Here is an 18,588-nt window from a genome sequence, read left to right on the forward strand (position 1 = left end):
AAAAATAATTTGAAACCTAAAATCTGCAGATAACAATCAGTAATAAACCAGATTAAAATAAAATACTAAAAAAAATGTGTGTGTGTGTGTATATACAGTATCTCACAGAACTGAGTACACCCACATTTTGTAAATATTTTATTATATCTTTTCATGTGACTACATTGTAGCAAAGTGTCATTTCTTCAGTGTTAAGTAGTGAGTGCACAGCTTGTGTAACAGTGTAAATTTGCTGTCCCCTCAAAATAACGCAACACATAGCCATTAATGTCTAAACCGCTGGCAACAAAAGTGAGTACACGCCTAAGTGAAAATGTCCACATTGGGCCCAAAGTATCAAGTTCAACATGGCACCTCATGGCAAAGAACTCTGAGGATCTGAAAAAAGAATTGTTGCTCTACATAAAGATGGCCTAGGCTATAAGAAGATTGCCAAGACCCTGAAACTGAGCTGCAGCGTGGTGGCCAAGACCATACAGCGGTTTAACAGAACAGGTTCCACTCAGAACAGGCATTGCCATGGTCAACCAAAGAAGTTGAGTGCACGTGCTCGGTTGAAAGGGTGGGTGGGAGGTTAGCCTCTTAGACCATATGCCGCACACTGCATCAAATTGGTCTGCATGGCTGCCGTCCCAGAAGGAAGCCTCTTCTAAAGATGATGCACAAGAAAGCCCGCAGTTTGCTGAAGACAAGCAGACTAAGGACATGGATTACTGGAACCATGTCCTGTGGTCCTATGAGACCAAGATAAACTTTTTTTGGCTCAGCTGGTGTCAAGTGTGTGTGGCGGCAACCAAGTGAGGAGTACAAAGACAAGTGTGTCTTGCCTACAGTCAAGCATGGTGGTGGGAGTGTCATGGTCTGGGGCTGCATGAGTGCTGCCAGTACTGGGGAGCTACAGTTCATTGAGGGAACCATGCATGCCAACATGTACTGTGATATACTGAAGCAAAGCATGATCCCCCTCCCTTTTGGAGACTGGGCCGCAGGGCAGTATTCCAACATAACGACTCCAAACACACCCCGAAGTTGACCATTGCCTTGCTAAAGAAGCTGAGGATAAAGGTGATGGACTGGCCAAACATGTCTCCAGACCTAAACCCTATTGAGCATCTGTGGGGCATCCTCAAACGGAAGGTGGAGGAGCTTAAGGTCTCTAACATACACCAGCTTCATGATGTCGTCATGGAGATGTGGAAGAGGACTCCAGTGGCAACCTGTGAAGCTCTGGTGAACTCCATGCCCAAGAGGCTTAAGGCAGTGCTGGAAAATAATGGTGGCCACACAAAATATTGATACGTTGGGCCCAATGTGGACATTTTCACTTAGGGGTGTACTCGCTCTTGTTGCCAGCAGTTTAGACCTTAATAGCTGTGTGTTTGAGTTATTTTGAGGGGACAGAAAATTTACAGTTATAAAAGCTGTACACTCACTACTTTACATTGTAGCAAAGCGTAATTTCTTCATTGTCACATGAAAAGCTATAACATATTTACAAAAATGCGAGGGGTGTACTCACTTCTGTAAGTTACTGTATGTATTTTTTTTTTATTTTAAGATATATAAAAATAAATACAGCGATCAGCAAAGGACTACAACAATAAATAATTTATTTATATTTATTTATATTCTTAATATAGTTATAAAAAAAGGTCCCTCCTCCTGCTGGTCCTGTCCTGCCCCCATTGCACATTAGCGATGAGCGCATCCAATCAGAGCCAGCTGTCCTCTGTATGGCCGTCCAGCCCTGATTGCACTCTTATGGAGAGCTGCTACACACTGAGAACACCTGTCTCTGACTGGCGTTGTTCTCCGCTAATGGGCAGAGGTGGGGTGGGCCTGGACCAAAGCGTTCCTCCGCCAAGTGGAAGGGGGGATCCACAGATGTCCGGACAGCCTTCCTCCTCCCCCCTTCCTGGAGCAGCTTGGATCGCTTTTACAGGGCTAAATGTATAAACAAAACTTGCCCGGTGCCAGGAACTGCATGTTCCAGACGTCGGGCGATAGGAATTCAACATCCCTGTATTGGTACACTCTGCTGTGAATCACAGTGGCGTATGTATAATTGATGAGAAAACTGTTCCTGTCTCTATCCTGGAGGGTCCTGAGGACAGAAGTCAGCCTGATGGGCTTGGGTGGAGTTCTGGACTATCACTTGGTCCAGGAGAGGTTGTTGCCCATTAGCATCCTGAAATTGAGGGCAATTCGCCTTGACCTGTTGCATTGGTTGGAGCAGCTGAATAGACCTTTTTGTAAGGGTTCAGCTGGACAGCTTCACAGTGTTAAAGCTTCTACTTAATGTGCTTCAAAAGATTTGAGTGGGGGGAATTCTAGCAATTCTGATCGAGGTACCTGGCTCAGACCAATTTGGTATGCTGACGTAAACATTTCGGCGGCTGACCCTTAGATTTTTTTCAGATTGACCCAACATTCTGTTGTAAGGTCCAAACGTCTGGCCTTCTGGCTGTTGAAGCCAGTGTCTTCAGAGACAGGGAGGTCTGATTTTGTCATTCCTACCCTATTGAAGGCTTGGAGGGTGATTTCAAGGAAGTATTGCCACAGACTTTGATGTCTTATTTTTCTTGGTGTGAGGTTAGGGGATTTTATCTGTACAGTTATATTGTGGGTCACATCTTTGCTTTTCTGCAATCTTGAGTAGATCTGGGTCTGGTCTTTGAGTATGATCAAGGGTCAGGTTTCAGAGACTGATTGTTTCACATTCCTTGGTGCTTGCCTTTGTGCAAGCTGTCGGGTGTATTGTTGCACCAGTCAGTCATTTTATACCTTAGGTGGTTTCTTTGTTCCATCTCAACCAAAACATTGTGTTGCCATTGCATGTCCTAAGCTGCAGATGCTGGGGATAAGGCTCTTAACATTTTAGATGTGGTTCATGCTATTAGGTTGTGCCTGAAGTCTGCAGCAATTCATCAGCCAGATGCCCTCTTTGTGTTTTCTTTGTGAAGGCCCAGGGAAGGATCACGTAGCTTCAACGGCTACCATTTCTCAATTAAAGCGATTTTGTAAAGGTTAATTTTATTATTTTTGGAAAATAACTTGCCTACCTGCTTAATATACTTACTTGCTGTGTGCAGTGGTTTTGCACAGAGCAGCCCGGATCCTCCTCCTTTTCGGGTCCCCCACAGGCTCTCCTGGCCCAAACTCCATGTGATATATATATTAATATATATTATGAATTTATATTTACTGTACCTAAATTAAATATTGTATTTTTAGCCCTTATCGTAATCTATAAAATATGCAAAGTTTCTGTACCCTCTCTTTTTATAGGGCCTGTTCACTGCCTGTGAAAAAACGTGGTTTTGCACAGAGCAGCCCGGATCCTCCTCCTTTTCGGGTCCCCCACAGGCTCTCCTGGCCCAAACTCCATGTGATATATATATTAATATATATTATGAATTTATATTTACTGTACCTAAATTAAATATTGTATTTTTAGCCCTTATCGTAATCTATAAAATATGCAAAGTTTCTGTACCCTCTCTTTTTATAGGGCCTGTTCACTGCCTGTGAAAAAACGCCGGTAACTGCAATGCCACATAGAAAACAGTTGTTTTCTATATGTCATGTCCACACAAGAACACAGTGTTTCTCTGCATTCCATAGCTGTGCGATTTTTGTGCAACATGTTTTAAATAATATTGCAATACTTACCAATTGCTCCATTTTACCATTTCCATCTTTAGTTGGCTACGGTGTATGGTCATACGTGTGTACCTACATGGTATATGCTCTCGTGGCCTGATCAAGATCCCTGTATTAGACTTTGGACTAGCCTAGGGACCCATGATGTAATCCTATTCATTTGTGTTTGCATTTTGGGCTTGTGTAAAAAGTTTTGTCCTTCGGGGGGTAGGTAGGTTTTTGTTGGGGCATTTTTGGCCCTGCAAGGTTAGTTTTGAATATGTTTTCTATGCAAAATCAATAAATAGAAAGTTACAAAAAAAAAAAATTGCAATGCACAGAAACGCACACAAATGCACCACAACGCACCTCACCCACAGCAATTAAGTCAGAGGAAACCTGTCTCTGGGGGAAAAAAAACTATGTAGAAAATTGTGCATAAAAACACACACACACACACGAAAATGTATGGAAATGCATATAAAAACACTGAGAAGTGCAGTTGACTGCAGACCCATTTTTATGTGTGTTGTCTGAATGAGCCCTGAAGGTATCCTTTTGCTTAAATTTTTGATATTTTTTATATTTCTGAGCTGCTGAAAATGAGCAGTGTAAACATGCAGGTTTCATTTTGTGCAAGTTAGAAAATGAAAATGCCTACTTTGCCAATAGAGGTACATATGTACTTCTGTTTTTATGGTACTTTACATGGCTATTAGTGTTCCATATATGCGTTTTTGAAATGTCATTAGCTGAGTTAGAGTACCACAATCTATGGTTATATACCAGAGCAGCTGGCAAGCAGTGCTTGTATTGGTGCCTTTCCATTCACTTTAAAGGTGTTAAACTCATTAAACAGTCTGTGTTTCTCAATGAATGATCACCATATGACTGGCATAGAATATGTGCTGCGCGTTTTGTCCAAGTATAGTATTACTGTCTTTTTCAGGTGAGAGAAACAGGACACCCCTCGACAGACTACGACTCCTGCGATGATCTGCAAAGCAAGGATGGTCAGATAGAGACTGAACAATCCGATGAACTTGGTAATTGCATTCTTATTCTTGCAATATTTTTGAGCCTGTGTTGTTTGAGCTCTTTACTTTGTTCTGCAATTTCTAATGCCCTTACCTAACTTTCATTGACTTGGGCAACACTTTATGGTAATGGTTTGTTATCTAGATTACAAGCTTGAAGCTGGGAAGTTCCAGTTAGAAGAAGTGGAGAATTTGTATGGCATAAAGCAAAAAATGGATTTGATGAGTGGAAGTGGACTATCTGTACAACTTCAGGTATAATTTTTTTAGAACATCCTGTACTCATTACTGTAGTTGTATTTCAGCAGTCCTCTTATTCACAGATTGTATTTGTAAGTATACATATTGGAATTTACAGCCTGGAATTAAAGCAGCATGATCCCCTGGGAGCAGGGGTGTATTTACCACAAGGCATTTGCCTAGGGTGGCATTTTTTAGGGGGTTAGCATGGGGATCAGGTGAGATCTGAGAGAGGCTGCTTGATGGTGTATGCAGAGCCTGATTGTTCCAGAGGATGTCCAGAGCTGTGAAGGTGGGTGTCTAGTAGCTCTGTCGCTGGGGGAGTGTGCTAGTGGAAGGCTCCCTCAGGTGGGGGGGGGGTCGGGGGGTTGAATGTGGCAGGGTTGTTGTTTTTTCACTGTTAGGCTCTCTACGCGAGGGGGGGGGGCGGTTGTTGTCTGGTCTTGGTGGTCAGCGTCAGGCTCTCTCCGTGATGGGGGTGGGGGGGGGGGGGGGTGCATGTCCGATTTGTTGTTTTGCCTAGGGCAGCACAAGAGCTAAATACAGCAGTGCCTGGTAGAACGGACATTGTACAGTGTATAGATGTTTTGGCCGACGGGAGGGGTGTCTCTAATTTTTCTGATCACACAACCTGCAGGTGTAGCGGTGTATGTTAGGAATAAATTGGTGAGTTTGTACAGGTCAGTATATTGTTGTGGAAGAGATTGGCCATTAATGCCTGGTATGAGATATATTTTTATTTTATTTTTTTATCACAGGACACAGAGGAGGTAGGAGCCATTACTACATGGTTTTTGCTGCCACCTTCAACTTAATGCACACTGGCCAGAAAAAAGGCAGGAGTCACTGACCAGGCATAACCCCTACCAGATCTTCTAAGTCATAGTTGTGTACTAGTGCCTGAAGGTGGTGGATGCCTCCTCGAGTCTCTCTGAAGTGCGTTTTTGGGATTTTTTTGCTACATTTGCAGGTCTGTTCTTTACACTCCTATGGCTAGCAGACACCCCCCCCCCCCCCCCATACAAGAGTAGAGGCAGTCTATAATGTCTGGAAATTAAAGCTACAGGCAGTGGTCTTCAACATACAGCCTACTTGGTGATCTCACTTACAGGTTGCTCTAAAGGCCCTGAAGGGTGTACCTGCTGTGTTGGTTTAAGTTTTTGGGCCTACTAGGCCCTGCAACGTGGCCTGTAAAGTTCCACTGTGTTGAGCTGTGGCAACACCCATTACAGTGTTCCCTATGTGTGGGGTGTTTAAGGGCACAGGATGGTATTGGGATGTTTTTTTTTTTTTTTTTATCTATTATGGGGTAATTTACAGGCTATGGAAGTGTTTTTAAAAGCAGTTAGCTGGTCATTTTGTCCCATTCACTATATATATATATATTACCTTGCCCACCCTGTTTGTCAACAACCACATGTCTCAACCATCCTGCCTTCCATGACCACTAACCAAGCTGATTTCTGCATTTCAGGGCATAGTAAGTATAGGTGCATGTGTTTTTTAGTATTTTGCCATATCCTGACACTCCTCCCAGCAACTGTGGCTGCTTCCCGCTGGGTTACAAGCCTCTCATGGCCCAGCAAGTCATGACTTTTTGCATGTAGAAAGGTGGGGAGAATGTCAGTGGTGGCTCCCAGATTCCTTCATCTGGTGCATAGTTCCCCTTGCAAAGTTTGCCCTTAATAGCTGCCCTATGAATCCCTGCCCTTATCTGGTATCTTCACTGTTTCAGGGTCAGTTGTCCTTCCTTTGTGTTTAGCCCATTACATGACAGGAAGGTTAATAATATAACTTAGATTAAAAAATCTTCAGTTTTACTCAAACTAGTTGATGCAAAAATGAATACACCCCACAACAAAAACTACTACATCTAGTATTTTATATGACCTCCATGATTTGTAAATACAGCACCAAGTTTTCTTGGCATAGAACGAACAAGTTGGCGACATATTGAAACATCTATATTTTTCCATTCTTTAAGTTTGAGCTTCTTTTAGAGCCTGGATGCTAAATGGATCCAATCAGGAGACATACTTGGCCGCTGAATCACTTTCACCCCGTTCTTCAGAAATGCAACAGTGGTCTTAGATGTGTGTTTTGGATCATTGTTATGTTGGAAAAGTGCACGATGTCCAAGGGCACAGAGTGATGGTAGCATCGTCTTTCAATATAGAGCAGTATATCTGTGAATTCATGATACCATCAATGAAATGATGCAGCACTCATGCAGCCCCACTGTGCAATGTGTATAAGATAAAATCTTCTCTTGTTCAGTGCCAACTGTGCCACCACCATTAGGTGAAACACCTGCTCACCTCGCGTTTTATGTGCAAGTTTTGCAGCCAATGTGGCCAACACATTTATGGCCCACTGAGAATCAGACGTTTTCAACAAGCCAAGCCACTTAGTATGCTATGAGAGCTATATAATTGATCTATTCATGATGTGGGAGGGTGATGAGGGGAGCCTCCAGGAATTCATGAACAGATTAGATAGTAGTAGGAATATTTCTTTGTCTTTGCACTTTGATTAAAGTAACATTTTTGGATTTGGAAATTTCTGTTAACTGTCAGTTACAAAAAATTTTTTGTAAACCTACAAACCGTAATTGTTTTCTATATCTGGATAGCTGGCACTATAAATCGTGCTTGTTTAACATTGCGAAAAGCAGTTTGTATATGGAGAAATTGTACTATAGAAAGTCATTATTTACTACAATCTGAAATGTTAACAAAGAGGTTCATACAGAAAGGATATTTTCGAGATGTAGAGAAGGAAAGATGTGTTAACAGGAATGATTTAATTAAAGATAAGGATAAGATAATAAAGAAGGTGAAATAAGGATAGTGTTGGATTATAATGTCCAAAGTAAAAAGATTGAGAACATAAAGAGACATCAATTTCAGATAGGGTCCTGGGGGAGATTCTAACTTTCCAGCCTAAATTTGTGTATAGGAAAGCGCCAACATTAAGGAATAGGCTGGTGTCGGGGGTTTTAGATCCTCCCATTAATAACCTCTTTCCAGCATTAAAAGGTTCTTATGCATGTGGTAGGTGTAAAGCATGCAAGACAAGTATGCATAACAACAAAAGGAGAAAAGAATTTTTAGCCACAGCTACAGACAAAACCTATAGAATTAGAGATTTCATCACGTGTACAACGAAGGGGGTTATGTACATGATGGAATGCTCGTATGGTATACAATATGTTGGAAAGACTTCTAGGCCTCTTTATGTTAAAATTAGAGAGCACCTTAATATAAAAAAAGAGTAAAAAGGAACAGTATGTCTAAGCATTTTAGACAAGTACACAATAAGACCCCAGAGAGTTACGTTTTTGGGGGATAGAAAAGGTGGTCAAACATTGGAGAGGTGGGAATTACATTAGGCAATTAAGTTAACGAGAATCTTTTTGGATTTATGAAACGAAGGTCCTTTCTCCATTGGGATTAAATATGGAATTGGATTTAAACTGTGTTATTAGTAATTGGCATACTATGTTAAGTCATATTTTGAATAAATTGTCCTTATTATGCTTTTTACAATATGATATATTGTTTGGTGATATAATACAGCGCTCAAGAGAGTGTCGGTCATCAGAGTAATATATATATATTTTATATACACTATATTGCCAAAAGTATTGGGACACCCCTCCAAATCATTGTATTCAGGTGTTCCAATCACCTCCATGGCCACAGGTGTATAAAATCAAGCACCTAGGCATGCAGACTGCTTCTACAAATGTATGTGAAAGAATGGGTTGCTCTCAGGAGCTCAGTGGATTCAAGCGTGGTACCGTGATAGGTTGCCATGTGTGCAACAAGTCCATCCGTGAAATTTCCTTGCAACTAAATATTCAGCGCTCAACTGTTAGTGGTATTATAACAAAGTGGAAGTAACTGGGAACAACAGCAACTCAGCCACGAAATGGTAGGCCACGTAAAATGACAGAGCGGGGTCAGCGCATGCTGAAGCACACAGTGTGCAGAAGTCGCCAACTGTCTGCAGAGTCAATAGCTAAAGACCTCCAAACTTCGTGTGACCTTCAGATTAGACCAACCGTGCACGGATCGCTTCATGGAATGGGTTTCCATGGCTGAGCAGCTGCATCCAAGCCTTACGTCACCAAGTGCAATGCGAAGCGTCGGATGCAGTGGTGTAAAGCATGCCACCACTGGACTCTAGAGCAGTGCAGATGTGTTCTCTAAAATGACAAATCACGCTTTTTTTCTGGCAATCTGGACGTGTCTGGGTTGCCAGGAGAATGGTACTTGCCTGACTGCATTGTGCCAAAGAGAAAGGTTTAGTGGAGGGGGGATCATGGTGTGGGATTGCTTTTCAGGGGTTGGGCTTGGCCCCTTAGTTCCAGTGAAGGGAACTCTTAAGGCATACAAGACATTTTAACAATTTCATGCTCCCAACTTTGTGGGAACAGTTTGGGGATGGCCCTTTCCTGTTCCAACGTAACTGCGCACCAGTGCACAAAGCAAGGTCCATAAAGACATGGATGAGTCTAGGGTGGAGAACCTCAACCCGATAGAACACCATTGGGATGAATTAGATCGGAGACTGTGAGCCAGGCCTTCTCGTCCGACATCAGTGCCTGACCTCACAAATGCGCTTGTGGAAGAATGGTCAAACATTCCCATAAACACGCTCCTGAATCTTGTGGACAGCCTTATCGGAAGAGTTGAAGCTGTTACAGCCGCAAAGGGTGGGCCAACTCAATATTGAACCCTATGGACTAAGACTGGAATGCCATTAAAGTTCATGTGCATGTAAATGCAGGCATTCTCGTTTCGCTTTTTAGTGTGTCCCCAGCTTTGAGGGATCAGGTTTTCTTCACTTCCTGGTCTGGAGGTGTCCCAAGATGGCTGACAATATCACTTCTGGGATCGAAGGTGATCTAAGATGGCTGATGACATCACTTCCGGTGGCCAGGAGGGTAGGGAGAAGGGGTACATGGGTTATTTAAGGGCTCCACATTTGCCACCTCCATTCCTACTGAAGAAGCCTGCATCTGGGGTGTAACTGGTATAGGTGGAAGGAGCTTAGACTTAGACGTTTTGTATTAATGACCATCCAGGAGAGCAGTGTGGTGAGCCATGTAACAAAATTATACATTATATATGTTGGCTTATTTTCTTACATTTTGTATGCGGTTTTAATCTGTGCACTAATAAATTGTTTTATAGAGTGCACTACAGTTCCACTTTTCTGTTTTCCCTAATACATATTGTATGAGAGTGTCAGCTGGAGGAGTGTATATAGTGGTGGTAGCGGAAGATGAGCTGGAGGAAGACCACAGAGGGTATACACAAGTCTGTTCACATGTAGAGCGCATAATGACCTATTGATCAGATCATAAAGTGAGGTGAGCAGGTTTTTCACCTAATGGCGGTGACATGGCTGGCAGTAAAGAAGAGAGAAGGTTTTATCTTATTCACATTGCGTAGTGTTATAAGAGACTTGTTCATGGGACTTTTATTATTGTTTATTTATATATGAGATCTTAATCTGTTGCGCTACACTTAGTCATTTAGGATTTTTGGTTTACCTGCAAAATCCTTTTCTTGCATGACATCACAGGACACAGATGAGGCTTAGCTGAGCTGGGGGTGGGGGGGGGGGTTATGCTTGGGCAGGGACCCTATTCTTTCTTTCTTTTTTTTTTCCTTCCTAGTCAGTGTCCATTCACCCAGAGGTGGCAACATAACCCATGTAGTAATCATTACGAACGCGTGTCCTGTGATGTAATCCAAGAAAAGGATTTTATTGGTAAAATTAAAAACCTCATTTAACACATTTCCTACACACTGATACGCCTTTGCCTTGGTAAGCTGACATTTTTTTTCTAGTTCATAATTAGTGGACAGTAACATCTTTACATACAATTTCGTTTTTTTTTTTTTCCCAGAAAATGTTGAGTATGGTTCATGAGGAAAGCTGCAAGATTCTGGAGCTGTCTGAACGGCCTGTTGCAAAGGTTCCCAGTCCAGACCGTACTGAGCTTCAGACCCAGAGAGATGCCTGGGTGAAAGAACGCAAGAATCTTCAAGAAACCATCCAGTCTCTAAGTTCGGCCTTAGCACAGGCTGCGGGAGAAGGAAACAAGGTGTGTGTGTGTTAAATATATATACTTACATAAGATATATGTAAAAGAAGTATCTGCAACTGGCATTCAAAACTCCTACAGTTTTGAGTAGAGCAGAGAAGGGGTTAGAAAACTAATCCTAGTTTTTATTTGTCTGGGACTCCTTAGGGAGTTGTGCCCTCAATTTGTCAGGGCGAAAAAAATGGTTTCATCTGACAAAGTTGTGGAAAATCTGAACAGGGACACATACAGAAATCCAAAGTGACTGGGATTCCAGCCTGTTTGAGTTCCTCACTTCTATCTGGTAAAATGCTAGGAAAACAAAGTGGGTAAATACTGCAATCCACTGCTCTGTTAAGGAGATAAACTTGCCAGAGGTTCTAACCATTCCTTGCTCTATTTAAAATGAAGAACATAATTTTTCTGAATAAACATACACTTTGGCCCATGTAATCGTAAGCACTACACAGAAATATTAAATTGACACTAAAAAACATAAATGAAGACTATAGACCTGTGTTAAATTGTAACTCCACTTTTGTTTAGAAAAAAAGCAAGAAAGGCTACTTCCAGGAAGTTTTATTATACCTGGAAACCTTTCTTCATGTGGCTGATCTTTTATGCACATTTTTTGTGGTGTGAGTACACTTTTTTTTTTTTTTTTTTTTTTTTTTAATCCCAGAGATTGCTCTGCCTCTCATTTTGGCCTTCCTTTAAACATATCTTGACCTGAATCTAGTTCTTAGCATCCTGAAGGGTCATATTTTGGCAGAAACCACGATTTAAACCCATTAGGGATATTCCCCTAAAGATTCTTGCTACCCAAGCATTTTTTCTGGTGGCAGTTCATCTGTCAGATATGTCTCGGGACAAGTGGCCCTTTCCTGTAAAGAGCCCTTCCTCACACTTCACAACCAGAAGCTTGTATTGCACCCTAGACTATCCTTTCTTTTTAAAGGTGGTTTCAGCATTACATCTCATTGAGGACATTGTTCTACTATCCTTGTTCCTTGATCCTAAGCACCCAAAGTCAATTGCTCTACATTGCCTAGACAAAGTCAGAGCTGTTGGAGTGTACCTCAGTTACTGTTTGTCCGGCAATCTTTCTCCCTACTTTCCTTTCTCCAGGTACTCGCAAAGGGCACCCCTCTTCTAAATCCAGCATTACATGGTGGATAGGGGATTTGATTGTTGGAGCCTATGCTACTAAACAAAAACCTCCACCTGAACTTGCACGCACACTCACCAGATCCATTGGATTATCCTGGTCCTTTAAACATCAAGCCTTTGTTACCCAATTCTGAGGCCGCCACCTGGTTTTCTATTCATATCCTTTCAAAGTTTTACCAGGTCCATTCTTCTGAGGGCACAGCTTTTAGCCACAAGTTTCTAGCGGCTGCACTCTGAACCTGGGTCTTTTACTCTTGGTGTTCCCTAGGCAAATTCCTTTTGCCTAGTTGTTGGCCACCCTTTTATTTATTGCTTGGGAACATCCCATGGTGTATGACTAAGATGCTTCTGTACTGTACGATTTAAAGCGGAACTACACTGCATCTGAGCACCACAAACCAAAAGCTCTATTTAGTTGTATTTTAATATTCAAAGCAAACTCGCTCATCCATTTATTTCTGCTGAGAAATCACTATGAAAAACACCCCCTAGCATTTTTTGGCCATTTTGAGTAAGGGCAGATGATTCATGTAGCATTTACTTCCTACAATCCATATTCCTTCACTCATGCAGGCAGGAGGGTGTGCTTAGCTGAGATCTTCTCCTCCCCCCCTGAGGACTCCTGGGATGTATGACATCATTTGCCTAGGTCTGGAAATCAGGAAGTAATTTAAGCACCTCCTGCCCGCCATATAGTAATATGACGGGCGCAAGGTGGTTCTCTCGTTCTGGGAGGATGTCATATGACGTCCTCCCATTCTCAGTGTGCATGCGCGGCTCAGGGAGCGTGTAGCGCGGCGATAGGTGGTGCGCTGTGTCCCTCGGACACAGCGGATCACCAATCACGGAAAGAGCCGAAGCTGTCGGCTCGGTCATGTGATCAGCTGTGTCCAATCACAGCTGATCACATGTAAACAGGGAAATGCCGGTTATCGGCATTTCTCTCCTTTCGAGCTGTCACGCTGACGGCTCGAGAGGAGAGGAGAGTCGGTAATCAGCTTTCCGCGGAGGGGACATCTACGCTGATCATCAGGGCACTGATTATCAGTGTAGCCCCAGCAGTGCCACCTGTCAGTGTCCATCAGTGCCTTATGTCAGTGCCACATATCAGTGCACATCAATGCCACATATCAGTGCTCATCTGAGCTGCCTATCAGTGCCAGTCAGTGCCGCCTATCAGTGCTGCCTTTCAGTGCCCATCAGTGATGCCTGTCAATGCCCATCAGTGTCCATCAGTGCAGCCTCAGCACACATCAGTGGAGAAAAATCACTTATTTACAAAATTTTATAACAAAAACTAAGAGAAAACATTTTTTTTTCAAAATTTTCAGTGGTTTTTGGTTTAACCACTTCCCGACCGGCCGTTGTATATAAACGGCCAGACGGTGGCACTGCAGGGTCGGGTGGCAGTCTATAAACGGCCTCCCCGCACCCTGCTTGTGCGCGCTCCCTGGGAGCGCGCAGCACCGCGATCCGGTGCCCGCTGTGTCCTCCAGACACAGTGAAACACTTCTGACATCATTGCTTACTATGTGTGAAATCTGTGAATGATCACAGAGGTCACATGGTACAAGGCTATTCACAAAAGCCTTGTACCATGTGACAAGCTGTGACCAATCACAGCTCACTCTGTCTTTCTCAATGAGTGCAGGAATGCACACAGAGAGAAAGAGAAATGATTGCTTTTACATCCTATATGGGTGTAAAAGCAATCAGTGTAAAAAAAGAAAAAAAAAAATCTTTATCACCCCTCACAAGTAGTACAGTGTCACCATGGTGACACTGTACTGCTAGGGTGACAGTATATAAAAAATAATAATATAAAAAAATAAAATAAAAATGTAAATTTTTTTAAAAATTATAATTTTTGCTTATAAACTAATTTGGATTTTTTTTTTTTACTAAAAAGATAACGGAATAAATTTTGGCTAAGATTTATGATGAAATATTATTTATTTGCAAAATTTTATTAAAAAAACACTTTTTTAAAAATTTTTTGGATATTTCATTTACATAGCAAAAAAAATACAAATCCCAGTGGTGAATAAATACCACCAAAATAAAGCTTTATCTATCTAAAAAAAATGGTAAAAAATTCATTTGGGTACAGTGTTGCATGACCGCGCAATTGTCATTCAAAGTGTGATAGCGCTAAAAGCTGAAAATTGCCCTGGTCAGGAAGGGGGTAAAAGTGTCCGGTCTGGAAGTGGTTAAGAAAAAATAAAAAACCCAGAGGTGGTTAAATACCACCAAAATAAAGCTCTATCTGTCACAACAAAATGCTAAAAATTTCATATGGGTACAGTGTTGTTTGACCGCGCAATTGTCATTCAAAGTGCGACAGCGCTGAAAGCTGGAAATTGGCCTGGGCAGGAAGGGGGTATAAGTGCCCTGTAGGCTAGTGGTTAAGAAATGTGAAAAAAAAAAACATTTTAAAACCAGTAGATATGATATACTTTCCTATCCATTTACTAATGCTAGCAGCATAAGGATTAAAAATAGTTAAAGTTGAACTTCACTCTTTCAGTCAACATTAAGATAGGAGGAGGTTTGACTTGCCTCTCAGCTCCGTATCCTAAGGTAGGGCTATATTCCCCTCTGTATTACTTTTCTGGAGACAAACCAGATTATTTGTCCTGTTTACCATCATCATTGAAAGTGAAAATAAAAGAAAATCCAAATAGAGTGAATCTCCTTAACTGGGTCAGACCACAATAAAAACTGACAGGCGTTCTAATTCTGTGCTCAATCAGTGCAGTCCTATGGCGATACCCAAAAAAGATTGCTGCTAGAACATTATCCAGTGCTTTTCGCTACACCTCTCAACAATTATGCAATACGTAAGATGCAGCACAATCTCTTAAATTAACCATTTGCCGCCCAGCCTATAGCCGTTTGGCGGCCGCAAAAATGCATTATCTTTCTGGGGTGTACACCATTTGGCGTCCTCCCGCACATGCGCGGTTGCAGAGCCGCGCAGCGGCGCGATCTGTCACCGGCCGTGTACCTCGGACACTGCCAATGACAGATCTGAGTACCGGCCCCTGTTGCCGGTACCATGTGACATGCTGTGACCAATCACAGCAAGTCACATGACAGTTGTATACAATGGATGGCTTCATTCATGCCATCCATTGTATACTAGTGTCTAGCTGTGAATGGTCACAGCAGGTCACATGCACATGTCATGTGATTAGCTGTGGCCAAATCACAAAAAAAAAAAAACCCTGAATGAATCGATGTCATTCAGGTAAATGCTTGCTTATAGCAAAGTAATTCTTTGCTATAAGCAAATTGTGTGTAAAAAAAAAAAAAAAAAAAATACTGATCACTTCCCCAAAGTAGTACAATGTTACTATGGTAACATTGTACTACTTTGGTCATAGTAAAATATGAAAAAAAAATATTTAAAAAAAAGAATAAAAACATTTTTTATACTGTCACCAGTCAGTGTCCCTGTTCACCACCATGCCAGTTATATGATGATGCTGTACTGCACTGGTGACAGTATGTAAAAAAAAAAAAAAAAATAGTGAAATTTTTTTTAATTTTTTTAATTTTCCGAAAAATTATGACAAAAAAAATACAACTTCAAAAAACTCGCCATGCCTCTTATGAAGTACGTCGGACTGTCTACTTTACAAAAAGGGGTCATTTGGGGGATATCTGTACTGTTCTGACATTCTTGGACCTCAAGAAATTAGATTGTCCGTCAGTACTTCAGGATTGATCAATATTCAGATCTATACCATAGTTTGTGAACTCTATAACTTTCCTACAAACTAAATAATACATCCTAATTTGGGTTATTTTCACCAAAGACATGTAGCAGAATACATCTTGGCCTAAATTTATGAAGAACAATTATTTATTTGTAAACTTTTATAACAGAAACAAAGAAAAACGTGTTTTTTTTTTTTTTTGGTTTTTTTTTTTTGGTCTTTTTTTGTTAATTTAGCAAAAAATAAAAACCCCGGCGGTGATTAAATACCATCAAAAGAAAGCTCTATTTGTATGAAGAAAATGATAAAATTTTAGTTTGGGTACAATGTTGTATGACCGCGCAATTGTCATTCAAAGGTGTGAGGGCACTGAAACCTGAAAAATGGCCTGGGCAGGAAGGTGTAAAATTGCCCGATATTGAATTGGTTAACATAAGATAATTATAATCAACAAAACATTAAGTCCTATCTACAATCTCCTCTGACATCCATAAAAATCCACCAAAAATGTGCTGTAATAATAATAATCTCTTCAGTTCCTTCAAACTCTTGGTGTTGCAAGCATCCACCCTATATAAAGCCTACTGATGATGCTCTGACTGGGAGTGCATTGTGTATAGAAACCGGAGCAGAGCTTGTGAGCGATATTTGCTGTGGATGCTGTTGCTCATGTCTTTTAATGCTGTTTACATAGCACTTGGGGTGCTTTTTAATGAATCTACCCACTGAGGAGCTTTTTAATAAAATGGTACTATACAGATGGCACTATTTCTGATACCATTTTATTTTACATGCATAATCTACCTAAATTGGAGTAAAGCTGGTTAAAAGAGAGGAGGACAGTTAAATTTTCCTTGACCACAGATGCCTAAAAGCCCATAGTAGGGCAATAGGTTCACTGAGACCTTGATTCATATTGAGGTGGAGTAAAGCCAGTAGAGAGTCAGAGGAAAACAGAATTTTCATTCCCTACAGCCATAGATGACTAAAAGCTCATGGCAATAGGTGCCTTGATTCATATTAAGGTCAAATAAAAAAGGTGAGCGTATTGGATGTATTAAGGGGTGGATGCATGTATGACCTAGACTTTGGAGGAACTAAAGAGATTACTGTTAAAGCACATTGGTGGTTGATTTTTATAGACATTTAAGAGGAGATTGTAGATGTTTGTTTTGTTGATTATAACTTTGTTAATTTGTGCGATTGTGCTGCATTTTATGTATTGCATAGGTAATTCCAAAACTAAAAATAAATGTTTTGCTTTTAGCTATACTTTAATTGAAACAGGGAAAAGTCTCTTCAGTGTACATGCTTTGATATAGGATAGAGCAAAAAGAACTGCATCAAAATCCGGTCAGTTAATTCCTCCATCTGTGCAACCTAATGGTAACAGAGTTAAACGCAAATAATGATTTACTGGCATAATTTAAGGAATACGTCTCTAAACGCTAGAAGTGCCTATACCGCAGACCTTTGTTTTTCAGTTGTTCATTTTTAAAAATTGGAGAATAGCTGAGTTTCTAAAATGTCTTTTAGGAAAGTTCTTCATCAGACTGGAGACGGGACTTATTAGAAAGTGTTCAGGCTCTTTTGGAAAGTGAGAGAGAGTATCTACGTTTGGAACTTCAGTCACAGCTCCATCATGGAACTGGGGATAACAATTCACTGTCAGAGAAAGTAGAACACCTAATTAAGGAGCAGGTGAGTCAGAATCCAAAGTTACACATTGATTTGTAGCAAAGTTTTCCCTAGATATGATTGTATCATACAGGAGGCTGTAAAACTCTGTGTGCATGCTATGCTGAAATCTTTGGAGTCCAGTATTCTTTCTGGTTAGCGGTTGTCAAGTTCCTGTGCAAAACTGTATATCCGAAGCTGCTGAATTAAAGCACGTCTGCTGTAATAGCCATGGCATAAACTCAGTTTTTTGTATTTTGTGATTAAAGTAATATGTTAATACAATGTTTTAAAGAAGACAATACTGTATACAAGTTTATATTTTTAGTGGAAGGATTTTTTTTCTTTTGGCCCACCTTACTATGTGATTACAAACTGTATAATTACAAATTAACTAGGCTGCAGAACGTTACAGTATAGCTAGTAAATAGTCATGAATAATATGTCTTTTAGGAGGAACAAAAGCGCCTGGTCTTGGAACATGTCCTAGCCATGGACCGCAACAGCCTGTTGTCTGAAATTCAGGATCTACGTTCACAGTTAAGATTGGCACATCTTCAAAACCAAGAGAAACTACAACAACTGCAAGATGCCCTCATCAGTACAGAAGAAAAAGGGCACACAAAAGAACACCAGTTGCGCAAGCAAGGTAGGTACAAGGTGGCAAGGGGCAGAGCAATACCCTCTGCTAAATGGCAAATGGCTTCTCAGGGAGTTCACATATTCATTGACAATCCTTTGCATTTTCTTTGAGCATTACTTTGTCCTAGTTATGAAAAGTTAGGATCTATTGTGTTGGAAATCTAGTAGTTGGGAAAACAGGTGCATTAATGTAGAATTCAGTCAGTGAGAGAACAGATGAAAACTAATGAAAAGGACTGTAGTGGTGATATTTTATGCACATTTTTATATCGATAACCTGTTCTTCCATCCTCACTACTAATACTTGTGTGACATAAAAACTTGTCTTGGACCTTTAGGTGCTAGAATAACTGGTCTG

At 41.0% G+C, this 18,588-nt stretch overlaps 1 protein-coding gene across 3 annotated transcripts in view; it reads left to right on the forward strand.

Moving 5' to 3' along the window:
- Positions 1–18,588, forward strand: part of PCNT (pericentrin) — a 184,941-nt gene that overhangs the window by 118,163 nt on the left and 48,190 nt on the right. For all 3 annotated transcript variants that reach the window (XM_089680884.1, XM_089680882.1, XM_089680885.1), the window contains 5 exons: positions 4,592–4,688; positions 4,825–4,934; positions 10,843–11,040; positions 17,448–17,612; positions 18,042–18,237. In XM_089680884.1, the coding sequence (XP_089537010.1) occupies positions 4,592–4,688; positions 4,825–4,934; positions 10,843–11,040; positions 17,448–17,612; positions 18,042–18,237 (766 nt within the window). The remainder of the gene's footprint in view (positions 1–4,591; positions 4,689–4,824; positions 4,935–10,842; positions 11,041–17,447; positions 17,613–18,041; positions 18,238–18,588) is intronic.

This window comes from Staurois parvus, unplaced genomic scaffold (assembly GCF_062004578.1).
Source record: "Staurois parvus isolate SC_StPar_1 unplaced genomic scaffold, SC_StPar_1.0 ptg000251l, whole genome shotgun sequence".
Taxonomy (NCBI): domain Eukaryota; kingdom Metazoa; phylum Chordata; class Amphibia; order Anura; family Ranidae; genus Staurois; species Staurois parvus.